This window comes from Schistocerca piceifrons, chromosome 4 (assembly GCF_021461385.2).
Source record: "Schistocerca piceifrons isolate TAMUIC-IGC-003096 chromosome 4, iqSchPice1.1, whole genome shotgun sequence".
NCBI lineage: Eukaryota > Metazoa > Arthropoda > Insecta > Orthoptera > Acrididae > Schistocerca > Schistocerca piceifrons.
In genome coordinates this window covers 418771327-418788973 of record NC_060141.1, presented here as the reverse complement: position 1 = coordinate 418788973, position 17647 = coordinate 418771327, and the positions used below count along the sequence as shown (strand labels likewise).

Genomic DNA, 17647 nt, shown 5'->3' with positions numbered 1-17647 from the left:
ACGTCAGCAATACCTGATTTAATTTAAATGTATTCCATTACCCTTGTTTTACTTTCGTTGATGTAGTCCAGTAGTACACACAACATACACTGCTGATATTAATACTTCTTCACAAAAAACTGTTAGACTATTATTGTACGACAATGATACACTGTGTGCCTCTCCTAAGAGACGGCAGGCACTTTTTCTCTGGTGTTGTGGCAGATATTTTCAATTTCATTTTTGTAACGTGTTAGCTAGAGTCATCCCAGATGGATAATGTCCGTCACTGCTTTCATGCAGTGTCCAGTATCAGTGGAAAGTGTTGATTTCTTTTCTTTAAAAAAAAATTAAGTGGAATGTTAAGACCCCATTTGATCGAGCAGTCTGAAGTTGGCCTATTTTAATATTCATTTTATCAGTATACATTAGCAGGGACCATAAAACATGAAGAATAACTGGTTCTTGAGCAACACTCTATGCCTGACTTGCCCTGTCTCATTTTGCCCTGCCAAGCACCGTCTGCTACCATCATGCAGTGCTGCTAAATCTCACCGGAGTACTGATTATTCCTCATGTTTTACTGTCCCTGTTATTACATACTGCTAAACTGAATATTGCACTAGACTAATTTGGGATGCTGTATGAAATGGGCATGTAAAATTTTGCTTTAAAAGTTATTTTGTCTATAATGAGAAACAAACTTAAATTTTCTGTTAACACTGTGCTTCACATGAAACATATGATGAGCAGTAGTTGTTTGGACTGATTCCACCTTAACTTTGCAAAGCCGAAAGTGCTGCCAAAACACTGTGAAAAAAATACCTGGCTGTTCTTAGGTGACACACATTGTATGTCTTTACTCCATAGCCATGTGTCTCAAAGATACCTGCCATAGACTAAATCATTCTGGCTTATTCCATGATAGTTGTTTGATAAAAAGTATGCTAGCTGTATCACTTTGCGTATCTCAGGCAGTTGTTTTAACCTACAAATGTGGACATCTCAGTGGTATGAAGATTCACCAGAAATGACATGTTTTGGATCCCACATTAAACTGTAGGCTCCCTTTCCATGGCAGAATTTCTGGGACAGGTTAGGGACATACAAGCTGCCAAGGTGCTGTCCAATGAAAGACTTGCACCATGTCTTAGAGCCACTTGAAATTATAATCATCACTATGTCATTATTAAGCAGGTCGTTACAAAAAATGATTTTAATTTGTTTTGATTGCGCTAAATATTTAAGCATGCTTCATGTCTGCTTTTGCAAATACTTATTACAATGTACAAAATATTGCTTTGGTGCCTGCGTTGGGTGTGAGAGGTGGAGCACATTACCTCTGAACTACTATTCTCCCTGTGCAGGCTGTGCAGAGAGTGTGTGTAATATTTTGATGCAAATCTGTAACATAGTTTTTAGAAATAGGGCAGCGAAATAAATAATTCTGAACACTAAATTGCAGAAATAAGTCAAGCTATATTTTAGCATTCATGATCACACAGAATAGCTCATAACAGTATGTTGTCAAGGTAAGACCACAAATTATACAAAACATTGCTATGGATGTCTATTATATTCCATGTAGTACATTCTGCTGCCTACACATACACATATGAAATATATTGTCACATACCCCCAACAACACTCCTGCCAGAAATGGAAAAATGCAATGATAAAACTTCATCTTATAAGAGAAATCTAATACAATTAATTTGGTTTTCTAGAGTAAAAGACTGTAACTATTGTTATCAGCATGATGAGCAACAATGTTCACTGTAAAGAGACACGTAATTTTTAAACTGGTAGATAACTAATATTCTTCAAGATTTTGTATGTTATCATGTAAATGTCAAACAAATAGTAAGACTCCTAGATAAACAGCAGCTATGTAGTGTAACTGATGTAGCAACAATATATTTTCCTAAATAGTGTCTTCCCTCCTAATTTGATTATGTTCAATTATTTTCTGTGTAAGTATGTATAGAATATTGCAGTCTTTTTATAGTTGATTGTTAGTAATTCTTACAACGTAGTTTCTGGCAGTGCTTATCTCTTCTAATGTGTGCATCGATAATTCAATGTCCATACTTTTTCTCTTTTGTAATAATATGTGTCATACACACATGGATGGATATATATCGCACACACACATGCGTGAATGCATATTTTAACGTGGACATTCTTATGTTTTCCTTATTTCTTATCATCTGCTTGTCCTCATTTTGTATCAAGATGAACATTATGTTGTTTCTGCTGTCCTTACAAACGTGGTGCTTAATGTAATAGGATATTCTGATTAAAATACAGAAATTATTTGTTATAAAATTTTGTAGGAGTCACCTTAACAAACTGCTCTGGAGATGGAAACTTGCCTGAATCTGGTACTGGCTGGGGTGAAGGACACTCTGAAGAGCGGCGGGCAAGTGCACCATTGAGAAACAATAGTGGCTCTCCACAACCTTCACAAAGCACTCATCGAGCTAGTTGGCATGCTCCAGATCCTCATTCTTGCACGTAAGATGATTTAATGTAATGTTCATCTAAAGGAATTTTTGTCGTGCAGTAGTCATAACAGTTTGTGCATTTTGTTTCTTATGAGCTTTATTTATCTTTTGCCTGCTGATAAACTATTTGTCTGATAAAAACTTGTTTTATTTTATTTCATCTTTACCTACAAACACAAAACTCATATTGACTACATACAGTTATATTCCCATCTGTGTTAAGAGTGAATGAAATATTTACTGCCTTCTTCCCTCTTTTTGGTGTGTGTGTGTGTGTGTGTGTGTGTGTGTGTGTGTGTGTGTGTGTGTGTGTGTGTGTGTGAGGGAGAGAGAGAGAGAGAGAGAGAGAGAGAGAGAGAGAGAGAGAGAGAGTGTGTCTTTTTCTTTGGTTACTTTCTCATCTTGTCTGTGTGTGAACTCCTTCAGATCTTCTTCTAACTTCATCGTTTCCCATATTTGTGCTTTTGATTTTTTGCATTTCCTCTGAGTTACAGGTAGTTCACAGGGCACCAGCAGGTGTCATCTTAAACTTCATAAAGCAATCCTAGACAATTTTAATAAGTCTGTGTAGAATTTTCTGGAGATCTCTTGTTTTTGGAGACTATAATGTTGTTTTTTTTTTTTGTTAGACAGTACTGATTGAAGGCATCTGATTTTTAATATCCAGCTTTGGATTTTTTTGCCATTATGAAATTTCCAATGAGTGTTGAAGGATATAGTGTAACACCCATTTGGTTTTAAACCCAACAACTGGCAGTGATTTAGCTGTAAAACCAATAATGAATTGTGAACTTTAAAATTTTCCCAGCGAATTAAGTGTGTGAAGAGATTTCAGGATTGCAACTGGTCATCGTAAACTTCATTCCATGATATTTCAAGTGGAACCTGCCTGTCATCTTCAAATGTCCAGTGAAAAATTGACGAATGAAGTTTATGATGATAGGCTGCAATCCCAAAATCTCCTCAAACAATAATGATTTGTTTATTTGACGAAGATGGTAAAATGTTAACAATGAAATGGTCTAAGCAGTCATGTTCAGATCTTAGAAGAAAATGTCAAAGAGCCATAAAGAATCACCCAATCATTTTGTTTAATGAGGCATTACACACAGGACACTATGAATAAATTTATAAAGCAAACACAAAAAGGATAAAACAAAGAAGAACAAAGACAGGGAATTGATAACTCCAGAGTTTAAAGTATAATATGCTACAAAGAGTGAGGAAAATTGAGAAAACAAGTCATAATCAAGAAATGGAACTCCATAATAGTCAGAAATCTTCTGATCTGTTATTAAGTAAAGTTAAACACTATTGTTATGTTCAAAAAGATGAAACAAGTTAAACACTATTGTTGTGTTCAAAAAGATCAAACACTGTACGACTAAGGCAAAAATGGTTTAGAACATTAAACTTATCAAACAACTAAAAGTTGTGACCCAAAGGGAATTGGGCCCCAGACAACAGCTCTGTCAGAAATCTTGATGCTTTTAAATCATTGACCTCCAAATTCAATAATTATTTCCTCAGAGTGACAGTAAACATTCAACCTACTTATAAAGAACTAAATATGGATGCATTAGATTTCCTCGTGCAGGTATTAAATGCACTACCAGCAGACACTAGTTTCAAAAATATAGCCCCTTAGGTGCCTACAAAATTCATCAGGTCACTAAAAAGAAATAGTTGTCTGGTGTTTCTAGCAGAATATTAAAATCTTGTGTTGATCTATTATCCGGGAGTTATTCTTGTAATCTGTCAATGTCTAAGGATATACTATATTTCCTGACAAACTTAAATATTATGTAGTTACACCCATCTATAAAACTGGGGATAAACAAACCACCTATAATTACAGACCAATTTAATTCCTTCTAATCTTTCCAAAAATATTTTAGAAAGTGGCCTTTGTTGAAATATTGCATAATTTAACTCAGCAGAACTAGTTAACTGCCTATCAGTTTGGTTTTCGTACAGTATTTCCTACAGAGAGAGCAGTACAAAACCTCGTGAAAACTACTATAAGAGCTAAACCAGAAAACTCATCCTGTTTTTGTGAGCTAGCTGAAGCCTCTGCCAAATAGATTTTTGTAATCACAATCAAACTGAAATGTCATGGCACTGATGGTACCCCTCTTAAATGTCTAGAGTTTTAGCTTCACAAGAGAAAGCTGAGGGGCTCTCTGACAGACTGTGTCACAGGCATGATCCCAACCTGAGAAATGGAGTAGCATATTACGTGGATTCCACAGATCAGTAGTGCTCTCCTCTCATTCGTAAGCTATGTAAATGATTTATTTATTTATTGATTTATTTATCCTGGCAAGATTAGGGCCATCAGGCCCTCTCTTACATCTAATCAGGCATTCTACTTATTTTACATTCATATGTTTTAGTAGGCATGTTAAACTACATCTAGTACAAAAAGTGAAATAAACAATTAGAAAGGTACACCTGGAAAAATACATACATATAAGTTTATATTCATAGATCATAAGTACCGTTATAATTAGACATTATTGAAGAGAAAGATTTCTGATAGGAGTGCTAGCAGCAGGGAGTATGAGGGAGACTCATGGTGAAGGGAGGAGAAGAATAGAGAGACATGATGAAACATAATTAAGGAAATATAAAGGAAAAGAAGATTGCGTGGCTAATAGAGATAGATGAAGAGGAATGCATCTCAGGAGCAAGATAGGAGACGCTAGCTTTGCTATTTGACAGATGAGAGGATTGGCCTTGTACATTAATTTTGTGGAGATCGTTATGAGGATGGTAGTAGGAAATGCTTCAACTTCTTCTTAAAAGCAGCAGGAGATTGAATTTTGCATAAGGTAAGGGGCAGTTTGTTCCAGAGGCGGACAGAGGCAACTGAGGAGGAGTTTGCAAAAGTTTTTGTTTTGTGAGTGGGCATTGTTAGGATACCAAATAAGAGTGACCTCATGTTTCGATTATGATGGCATGACAAGTTTTTAATCTCTGAAGGAAGGTACTGGGGTGCTTGCGCGATGAGGAGTCGGTGAAGTAGACATAGGGTGTGGTAGTCACGCAATTTGTCCGGCTGCAGTCACCCTAGCTCGGAGTGTGAAGCACTAACATGATCATATCGGCAAATGTTGCAGGTGTAACGGACACAGGCATTCATGGCTAGTTCTAGCCGTCTTTTGTTTTCACTACTCATGCCTTGTTGAATCACATCACAATAGTGGAGATTCGGTAGAACGAGTGCTTGCACGAGCTGGCGTTTCAAGTCCTGTGGAAATATGTTCCGAAACTTTTTGAGAGCATAGAGACAAGCAGACGTCTTTCGGCACACTGCGACTGTATTCTCCGCCCAGTTGAGATGCTCATCCAAAGTTACACCCAAGTTCTTAACAGTTTTCTGATATGGTATTGGAGTACCGTCGAGCAGAATAGGAGGTAGCCGTTCGTGGAAAACTGAACTTATTAATTTCTGATGGGCTATTAAGATTATTTGCGTCTTTTTTGCATTTAGTTTAAGCCCCAGGTTTTTCGCCCATGTCACTACTGAAGACAGATCATCATTCATCTGAGCGATTGCAGTGTTTAGATCTTCGGGTCTGACGCTTAGGTAGAGCTGGAGGTCGTCGGCATAGAAATGATATTTACAGGAGGACAGAACCGACGAAATATCGTTGACATATAAAGAAAACAAAAGTGGTCCTAAGACTGATCCTTGTGGCACTCCCGAGGAAACATGTTTCCAGGAAGATTTTTCACTTACGCAGACAACACATTGCTGTCTGTCTTTTGAGTAGCTTTCAAACCATCTCATTGCACTATCTGAGAAATTAAGCTGTTGCATTTTTCTGAGCAATATGTCAAAGTTAACAGTGTCAAAAGTTTTGCTGAAGTCCAGTAGCATCAATATTGTTGCCTTTCGATTGTCGATGGCATATTTCAGGTCATCAGTTACTTTAATTAGAGCAGTGTTTGTGCTGTGATGTTTACGGAAACCGGATTGAAATTTCTCATATAGGCTGAATCCATGCAAGTGTTCAGTGATTTGGTCATGATCAATATATTCAAGTGCTTTGGAGACAGCAGGCAGTATGCTAATTGGTCGGTAATCACTAGGCAGTTGCGAGTTTTCGATCTTAGGGATGGGTTGAATTATGCTTCTTTTCCATGCAGTGGGGTATATTCCGTTCATGAGGGAAAAATTAAATATGTCAGTTAAGGCAGGTACTAAGATATCGGCAACATTCTTAATCATGGTTATACCAATACTGTTGTTGCCTATTGCATCAGAAGAGATTCTCATTATTGCTTTTCTTGCCGTATTTGTTGTTACATGTTTTAGATGGAAGGTATCGTTGTTAGTTATCCTGTTTGGGGATTCTTGTGGACGGTAATTATCAGCTGTGCTGGTATTCAGAGGTGCAGAGAAGAATTCATTTAATTCGTTAGCTGACACATGAAGAGTAGTTTCCGATTTTGCCTTTCCGACCCGCAAGCTACGGAGATTCTTCCATAGAGTCGTGGGCGTCAGATCGCTGCATACAAGGGAGCGAGCGTGCCTGATTTTAGCATTGCGAATGCATTGTTTCACTCTGTTCCGTAGCTTTCTGTATTCTTCAGAACGCTCGGGTTTCGGATCTGCCTTGAAACGCCTGTGGGCAGCATCCCTATTAGTCATCATTTGACGTAATTCAGCTGTCAGCCATGGAGCAGGAGATTTCCTTACACGGATTTTGTGCACAGGTGCATGTTTGTCATAGAGGGCAGTGAGTTTATCACCAAGTTCATTAATTTTGCCGTCGATTGTAGGTTCTCTGATTATTTGATGCCATGAGATTTCTGGGCAATCGGCTGTTAGAGCGTCAAGGTCAATACGTTTCATATTCTTACAAGTTATGTAACGCGATTTGATCCTTGGGGGCTGCACAGAGTAGGCCAGGAATATTACATCATGTGCTGAGAGGCCAGGGGCCGATGTTTGACCAACATCTCTTACTTTGTCAGTCTGTTTCGTTGCGATTACGTCTATAAGAGTATGACTGTGCGCCGTATGGTGTGTAGGTTGTAATGGAAGGATGTTCATGCTATTGCAACTAAACAGTCTTCTTAGGTTTATTGCGGAGGGAATGTCTCTTAGCAGGTCTATGTTCAAGTCACCCATTACGATGACACGTTCGTATTGACACTGAAGTGAATGTAATTCCGACTGGAAGGAACTCATTGAGCTTATTTTTGGCGGCTTGTACACGACGACAGTCAAGAACTTCCGACTTTGTATATTTATTTCAATGAACATGAATTCAGCCTCTTTTTCTTCAGCAGGGTTTGACGTACACAAGATTTTCGCTTTGAGATCTGTTCGTATACACACACTGACCCAGCCCCCTCGCTTTTTTGATCTGTCTGCCCTAAGAAATGTGTACCCTGGGAGATGAATAGATGCAGAGGATATGTATGGTTTCAACCACGTTTCGGATAAGAGGATTACGTGGTAGTTTAGTTGGTTGAAAAGGAGGCTAAGTTCTTCGTAATGTGCAGGTAAATACTGGATGTTGCAGTGAGCTGCTAAAAGCTCTGACGTGTTCCGCTGAGCAGCCTGGAGTAGGGTGGCAGACTGGTTTGTCCCTTTGTTAGGCACTACCAGCTGCGAGGGGCGCTGGCCGGTGCTTCCGCCAAGTGACATAACACAGGAGTGTCCGAGATTTTGTGCGCCCTATTTGTGACTCCGCGAGTGCCGAAAGAAAGGCGACTGCAATAGATTTCCTGAGGTTGCGGGAGTATAGAAAATGGATTAGTGGTATTCGGTACAAGGAGAATATGACCAAAGTAGTGACGGCTGTGTGTCACTGTGTATCCTATGTCGTAAGAGGAGAAATGTAATTAGCGTATTTGAAACAGCTTAGGGTGGAAATAAGGGAAAGGGGAGTGATTCAAGAGGCCGATGCTGCCAGCAGAGAGAAGTAAGCTTAATAATTAATAGATTATCGTAGGAAGCTACAATTAAATTGGAATTTACTAAAGTGATACTGGTAGTGATTATCGTAGGAAGCTACAATTAGATTGAAATTTGCTGAAGTGATACTGATAGTGATTTTTGTTATGAACAATTTAAACCGAAGAGATGGGTGGTTGATGAACTAAAGGAGAGACTAATAATTGCAATAGAACTATTATAGAATGGAAGAGAATAAACTGAGAAAAGGAAAAAAAGTATTAGCAGTAACTAAAATTAAGTAGTGGTTAGAGCTACAGATACAAAAAAAATAGTAAAAAGTTAATACAGTTACAAAAACAATTAGTTGAAGGTACAAATATGGGTATAATTTAAAAAGGTAATACAATTAGAAGACTATATCTGAGTATAGGGCTGTTACAATTTGCAAATGGTGTTAAGTTTGCACTTTTGGCTCGAGTAGCTTCACTTAATACTATTCAGTTCTGTCGTGTTTGTGACTGTCTTCTTTCCAGCTGCTGTCTTAATGATTACTCTGCCATCCTGAGTCCACACATTCTGAAGACCGAAATGGGATATGCCACTGTTTAAAATCTTTAGCCATTCGTCTGTCAGATCTTCCCTTATTGTAAGCCCTGTCCTTGCTAACTACTTCTTCTGGGTAAAGATCTTTGCCCTTTTTCGGTATGAGACAAATTTAATTATTATTGGACGAGGTTTGGTAGCACCTGGTAGTTTTCGTCCCTCCCGATGGCTCCTGTCAATGTCTGCCTTGGTCACTTCAACGCCTAATTTTTCACGTGCAATCTGTATAAGCAGGTTGTCTGTGTCTTCTTCCTTATTTTCTGCTACTCCAAACAGTCGTAGACTATTTCGCCTTTGGTACTGTTCTAGCTAATCTGTTGCGGCAGATAGTTTCACTTCCAACTCTCGTGCCTTTTTCTCGTATTCAGACACAGACTTTTTTAGTGCTGTAATTTTGGCAGTATTGGCCTCAACAGTTTCACGCATTTTGGCCAATACTGCTGCCGTTACAGTGTCTGATATAGTGCCTGCTATCAGATCGAGCCGCGGCCACACCTTCCGCCAAGAACGAGCCCGCAGCACTTGCTGCTTCCCTGCTGCTGAACGCACTGCTGTTGACTCTTCTGTTTACCATTTTCTCGAAGATATTGGCGGAGCACAGAAAAAAAATAGTACTACTGCACAGAACACTGTTGTTTACACAATTTCCACTGGTACTAGACAACACTACCTGCGAGAACACCTTCGAATTCAACTAAATTTCGCGAGCCGAACTTAACACGTGTTACACTGCAGCTGCCATGATCTCCCAGAGACTGCAAAGGATGGTTTCAAAACTTTGTTTTCTGATGACACAAACATACTGATCAACTGTCAGAACGCAGCCTAAGCAGACACAGCCAAGATGATTGCTGAAGAGGCTTCAAAGTCATTCACAGTTAATAGTTGATGTCTTAATCTAAGAAAAGTGTCTTAATCTCAGAAGGGATGATATTATACAATTTGAAACAAGCAAAAATAACCTCCTAACACCAAAAGTATACATTAGTGGTCACACGCTAAATAAAATACCCTGTGTGGTCTAGTTGTATAATCAGTAGAAATGAATCAACAGATATGTATTCTAATCAAGAATTTTTGCTCTTAGAAGCATCTCTCAATGTGTTAACATAAAGGCAAGAATGTTGATTGACTTCCCATATTTGTAATTTGTGTTGTCATATGCAGTTATCTTTTTGAGAGTGCACCTAAAGTAAATAACCTGTTTATTCAACAGAAGTGATCAATGAGAAAACTGTGTAAAGTAGATAACTGCATATCTTGCAAAAGGATTTTTACGGACTGTGAAATTCCTACATTCATTTCTTACTAAATTTTATTCCAAATGGTTTTTGTTACTGTCTCTGAAAATCAGTTTCAGCTGCACTGAGGGGTACACAATCACAATTTAAGGAGCAAACAAAATTATCATGTTGCCTTTTCACTCTTGTTTTGGGTCCAGAATGGAGATGCGTACTATAATGCAGTCGTGTTCAACAGCCTTCCTTCTAACATGAAGCAAGAATTTTGGAATCCTAACCGGTTCAAAAGAAAGTGAAAAACATACCTCATGAACTACTCTGTCTACAAATTATCAGAATACCTCGATTCAAAGACCTAAAAGTTCTGTTAGCTGCATTGCAAGTAACAGTGTTTGTTCTAGAACTGCTTAACAAGTTGTAAAATACTGTGTTCAGCACTCACTGTTTAAAGAGGTAAGTAATTATTATTATTTTTTTTTTGAAAATACCAGTGTAATCAAGTAAATGTTAAACTACCAATTGGACATAAAAAAACCAGTTCTTTAGTATAACTGAAGAGTCAGCAGCTTTCTGGATGGTAATAGCTGTCTTTCTGATCTATTTGATTAGATGTAGTAGGCCAGAGGCCAGAGTGGACAGAGATAGCAGTCATGGGTGTGTGGCATGTGCTTGTTTGTGTGAATGTGTGCACATTTCTGTTTTCTATAGAAGTCTTTGGGCTTATATCTAAGAATCTTTACATCATGCTGTCTGCAACTCAATGTGTCATCTTTACAGTGAGTAGCAGTCAATCCTTTTCATAATATTATATCATCAAATTTTCTTTTTTTTATGTATATATTGTGGTATTTGCAAAAATTTATCACACACACACACACATTCCATTTTATCTCCGCATCATGTAAGGAATGGTCAGTGTGAACTGTAGGAAGAGAGCTCAAAGTATTTCAGAGGTGCTTGCACTAAGTAGCCAGTCACTTTTGAACTGATCTAGTAGATGTTGTCACGATTAAAAAAAAAAAATAAATAAATAAATAAATAAATAAAAGTCTGATCTCGAATCCCTCTAGTCTCCCTTCACCACAAACTTAAAAGTAGTTGCTGTATTATATTCTGAAGAAAAATTAGATCAAAACTGTCTTCCAGTAACTGTGAAGGAATAGATATCTTGTTCGATTGGCCAAGGGTTCTGTAGGACTTATAAACACCTGGTATCATAACGATTTAATGTAAGTATATGCTGTGATACATCTGGCAGACACAATGCTGATGTACACCTGGGAGATGTCATGTTGCATTCTTCAGCACTACTCGGAACATGCCAAATTTGTTTGCTTTGAGCAGAAAGATAAATTAAGAGTAATCGAATACAACCACAATGAAGACAATATATTTGATTTTGAGTCATAAGTGAATTCCGTGATAGCATAATAAAGAAAGCCATTGAAATTAAAACAACTAATGACTTGGTAAGCTAGAATGGAGATTTCCAACTAAGATGTGTTTGGGACCCAGTTCTACCCACTACTGTGTTTTCTTGTGCTGAATTTAGAACTGTTCATTCATATTTATTTTCTCTAACCAACATCTGAAGATTCAATGACAGTGGCCACATTGGACTTAATAGGTAAAGAGCAAAGAAAGCATGATAACAGAATGACTCTTCTGCAGTATTTTGCCTAGGAAGGTTTGATAAAAATAAAATTCTTTTAAATAATTTTAAAATTTTTTATTTCAACCTCAGTTTACTCAAGGTTTGAGTAACATGAGATTAAAATGGATATAAAAAATTTTACTAGATGGTCAGTGTGTTTCCCTAAGGTCATGCACCTAGTCTGTGTAAAATTCTTTTACTACTTGTGTAGCTTCAAATAATAATTAGCCTTCATTTGTCAGCATTGACAAACGAGACCCTCGAAGAATGAACTCTACACTACAATAGTGAGACAAATTCCTTCAGCAGGAAGATAACAAGTAATATTTTCTTTAGATGTACTATATAGTTAAATTACAATGGTTAACATTTCAGTTATTCTTAATTGTAACAATAAATTGCAGGGAGACTTTTGATAATGCAGCTGTGATCTGCCTGTGGTCGCTGGACGTAGGCTACTGCATCACTGTGAACAGCACTACAAAGATAAAGACAAAAAGATGAGACCGCATTTTCATGATTACCATTAATTCCAAATCTGGCAATGAAACGAACATATCTGTATGATGATAGTGAAATATAATCATCATAATAAACTGAAATATTAAAATATAAATATTTATCTGATGTTGTTCAGGTTGAAAAGAAAGCAATGTTACTGGCATATGTATCCCACTCCCTGCCCAAGTAATGCAGGTCTTCGAGACCACTGTTAGAAATTTTATTGTCTAACAGTTTTAATAAAATGCTCCTTTTAAGAATGTTATAACTAGACCTCAGACATTTAGGTTCTAAAAATTTTGAATTAAGTACCTAAAATAGGTTCTATTACTTACAAAAATAGGTTATAAAAATAAGAAAATAGGTGACCAAAATCGGTCATTTTATCGTCTAGAAAGGTAAATAGGTTGACGAAAATCCACATTATATTATTGTCCATGTCCATCATTACAGTCATAGTAAATAACTAACAATTTCTCCAGATTTTCCATTGAGAAACTGCATCTTTTGTCTGTTAATAGCATATGTTGAGAATGAGCGTTCCATGTCAATAAATGTCACCGGAGCATATTTAAATGATGGTGTTAGGCGCAATGGGACCACACACTCATGTTATGTTGATTTACATGATAAGAAGTCAACCAATGTGCAGAGGTGGTCAGTCTTGGGTTTTTTTGTAGCACTGTCTTTAGTTTCTCACCAACTTTCATACCAATAGGATCTGGGACCAAATTGATTTTTTCTTTCACCTTTTCTATCAATCGCAGTTGTGTGTAGACTGGTTTCCCTTAACACTACAGAGATTTAATAATACGGACCAAAAATGCGTAATGAGATTTTTATGTATACAATGTCATTGCAAATTGTTGGATCCTTTACAAGATCTTTAGCTGAAGTGATGCTCACTGCCTCCTCCCGCAATTTAAGAACCATGTTCATAATGTCTTCCAAATGTTCGCTGTAATATTCCATGGCCTCTAGCCATGTTCCCCAACGAGTAAGTATGGGTTCTGGCGGAAGTGGCACACTGGGAAGTTCCTCACTAAGTTACTGGATTCTTGTTGGTGCTTTAGCAAAATCCTTTTTGATGGTTTAAACTAGCTTATTTACATGTGGAAATTCGAGACATTTCATCTCAGCTACATGATTGATGGTATAGGCAAGACATTTGATATGGAGCAAGACTGGATAAAATACTTTCAACAATTTAACAGCAGCAGTCATGTATGTGGCTGCTTCAGTGTAGATTACAAGTACTTTGTTTTCATCTAGACTGTTCAGGGAAAAGTAATTTGAGGGCTTTATTAACAAAGTGAGCAACTGTTTCCTGGTTAGTCTTTTTCAGCTTCTTGCTGCAGATCAGATGAGGCAGAGAAGGAAAGTTGCTACTCACCATATAGCGGAGATACTTTCAGCCGTTAAGCCCTTTGTCCGCAGTAACACACACACACACACACACACACACACACACACACACACACACACACGACTGCAGTCTCAGAGAGCTGACACCATGGGTCTCTGAGACTGCAGACGTGTGTGCAAGTTGTGTTTACGCACGTGTGTGTGTGTGTGTGTGTGTGTGTGTGTGTGTGTGTGTGTGTAGGCGCGCGCACACGCGCTTGTGTGTGTGTGTGTGTGTGTGTGTGTGTGTGTGTGTGTGTCTACTGCAGACAAAGGCCTTAATGGCCGAAAGCTTTAATTGTGTGAATCTTTTTGTTGTGCCTATCGCGACTCAGCATCTCCGCTATATGGTGAGTAGCAACTTTCCTTCTCTGGTATTGTTACATTCCATCCTGGATTTTCCATTGTTTGATTTCAACAATAAAATTAGCCACATTTCAAACTTGTCTGTCGATTGTCTCATCGACAGAGATCCACATGTGGACGGGTCGTGAGTTGTGCTTGGGTGGCTCAGATGGTAGAGCACTTGCCCACGAAAGACAAAGGTTCCGAGTTCAAGTCTCAGTCTGACACACAGTTTTCATCTGCCAGGAACTTTCATATCAGCGCACACTCCACTGCAGAGTGAAAATCTCATTCTGGAGAGATTCACGTGTCTTAATCGCCTGTATCTTCCCTTGTCCTGCTCAATGTATTTTCATATGAAGTATCTAGATAGTTCTTTCTCAATGTGGATTCTGATGCAATGCTGTGGTGACAGTATTTCCCTAGAAAATTTTTGAACTCGCTGTTTTCTAAATTTTTGAATTGGCTATTTTCTAGTGCATTGAATGGTATGTTTGCTGCAACAGTGGCTCGACACAGGGCAAGATAAAATTCATTTTTGTTTGATGCATTTGGTTTAGTTACAAATGTTTGTTTCAAGTTTGATTGATTTTTTTAGCTTTGCCTAGTGTTTAATCCCTGCAATATGTTGAGTTAAATGCAACCTCTGTTCAGAACGTTCCTAAAAACATTAAGAAATGAGAAATACTTTGTGGAAGAATTTATGTATGTGATCTACTTAGCAAAATTAACTTACATTAAGGGCTTAGAAACAATATTTTTGCATTCACATGTGCCTGGTTTAAATTAACTCAAGAAAAACAGTGGAATCACTCTCTCTGAGCGGGCATAATGGATAAAAGGTTAACGTTTTACTTATGTCTTTGTTGTGCACATTGCAATGAATAACTCTTCTGTCTGTAGAGAAATCAGAAAATTCTTGTAACCATTTTGCAAATGGTTGTTTGAAAAGTATTACTTTCAAGTAAAGTAAATTTCCTTTTACACAAGATGTACTCTGTGCGCGAATATGTCCAATGAATTTCTTAAATCACGGAGCGTTTGACTCTCATTCAAAAATCAAATCTTTGAGGAGAACCATTTAGAATATTTTTGAGCCCAGAAGATGAGACATTTATGTCGTTGTTAAAAATTTTACTGGCACATTTGTGTGATGTATCTTAAAGTGTAACACACGCAAAAAAGATCAACATTATGTGTGAAAGCTTAGCTTCTCTTGCAGCTTATTAATCCAACATTATACGTGAAAGCTTTTCTTTTCTTGTAGCAACGCTATGTATATTAATTTAAACCATTACCTTCTCCTATTTGTGTGTTTGTGCTGCTTAACAGTGATGTCACTATTGGCTGACTACATCACGTGTCCTATGTTCCGAATATCCACTGTCATCGGCTGGCGAGATGGCTTGACATGAGCTACGACTGGCTTACAAAAGTGCATCGCAATCTTGATTTCAATCCTTCGGAAAGTAACATGTGGTGTTTGGTGGAATTCGTATTTATACTTTCGTAATACGAAAATATGCAGTGTATTAGATTAGATTAGATTAATACTTGTTCCATAGATCATGAATACGACACTTTGTAATGATGCGGAACATGTCAGGTTAATAAAAGATGTCTGTACAAGATATTACATTACACAAAATATTGCATGACACTAATGTTTAAGTTGGTTTTATTCTTCCCCCCCCCCCCCCCCCTCCCCCCCTTCCTTAATTTATTTTTAAATGTTGGTTGTCTATCTGTCAGGCTTTTGATGCCATTTGGTAGGTGACCAAAGACTTTTGTGGCAGCATAATTTACCCCTTTCTGTGCCAAAGTCAGATTTAACCCTGCATAGTGAAGATCATCCTTTCTCCTGGTGTTACAGCTATGCACACTGCTATTACTTTTGAACTGCCTTGGATTATTAACAACAAATTTCATAAGTGAATATATATACTGTGAGGTTACTGTGATGATCCCTAGATCCTTAAATAGATGTCTGCAGGATGACCGTGGGTGGGCTCCAGCAATTATTCTGATTACACATTTTCGAGCAATGAATACTTTTCTACTCAACGATGAATTACCCCAGAATATGATGCCATACGAAAGCAGTGAATGAAAGTAGGCATAGTAAGCTAATTTACTGAGATTCTTATCACCAAAATTTGCAATAACCCTAAGAGCATACGTAGCTGAACTCAGACGTTTCAGCAGACCATCAATGTGTTGCTTCCAGTTTAACCTCTCATCAATGGACACACCTAAAAATTTTGAAAATTCTACCTTAGCTACAGACTTCTGTTCAAAGTCTATATTTATTACTGGAGTTGTGCCATTTACTGTACGGAACTGTATATACTGTGTTTTATCAAAATTTAAAGAGAGTCTGTTTGCTGAGAACCACTTAATGATTTTATGAAAAACATCATTTACAATTACATCACTTAGTTCTTGGTTTTTGGATGTTATTACTATACTTGTATCATCAGCAAAAAGAACTAACTTTGCATCTTCATCAATGTGGAATGGTAAGCCATTAATGTATATCAAGAACAGTAAAGGTCCTAAGACCGAATCCTGTGGGATAGCCCCCCAGTTTGAGGAATCAGCTGTTGTTTTAACATTACTTGACCCACTTATTTCCACTTTCTGCATTCTTCCAGTTAAGTATGAATTAAACTATTTGTGCACTGCCCCCCTCAAACCATAATGATTTAGCTTATCTAAAAGAATTCCATGATTTACACAATCAAAGGCCTTTGAGAGATCACAAAAAATACCAATGGGTGATGTCCGGTTATTCAGAGCATTTAATATTTGATCAGTGAATGCGTATGTAGCATTTTCTGTTGAAAAGCCTTTCTGAAAACTAAACTGACATTTTGTAGTACTTTATTTTTACAAATATGGGAGGATACTCTTGAATACATTACTTTCTCAAAAATTTTTGATAGAGCTGTCAGAAGAGAGATTGGGCGATAGTTGTTGACATCCGATGTATCCCCCTTTTTATGCAATGGTTTTACAATGGCATATTTCAGTCTATCAGGGAAAACACCCTGCTCCAAAGAGCTATTACATACGAGGCTGACAATCCTACTTATCTGTGGGGAACAAGCTTTAAGTACCTTGCTGGAAATGCCATCAATTCCGTAAGAGCTTTTACTTTTCAGTGAGTTTATTATTTTACTGATTTCAGAGGGAGAGGTTGGTGGAAATACAGTTGTTTCAAACTGCACAGGCATGGCCTCTTCTATTAGAAGCCTTGCCTCTTCTAGTGAAGATCTAGATCCTATTTTCTCCACAACATTTAAAAAATGATTATTGAAAATATTTTCAATTTCTGATTGTTAGTACACTTGTCATTCAGTTTTATGGCACTAAAGTCTTCCTGTGCTCTTGGTTGCCCTGTTTCCCTTTCAATAATATTCCAAATTGCTTTAATTTTATAATCAGAGTTGCTGATCTCAGACATGATACACATGCTTCTGGACTTTATAATAAC

General features: G+C 37.5%; 1 protein-coding gene across 1 annotated transcript in view; it reads left to right on the top strand.

Moving 5' to 3' along the window:
• Positions 1-17647, top strand: part of LOC124795507 — a 131387-nt gene that overhangs the window by 35229 nt on the left and 78511 nt on the right. The window contains exon 2 of the mRNA XM_047259568.1: positions 2316-2496. Coding sequence (XP_047115524.1) covers positions 2316-2496 — 181 coding nt within the window. The remainder of the gene's footprint in view (positions 1-2315; positions 2497-17647) is intronic.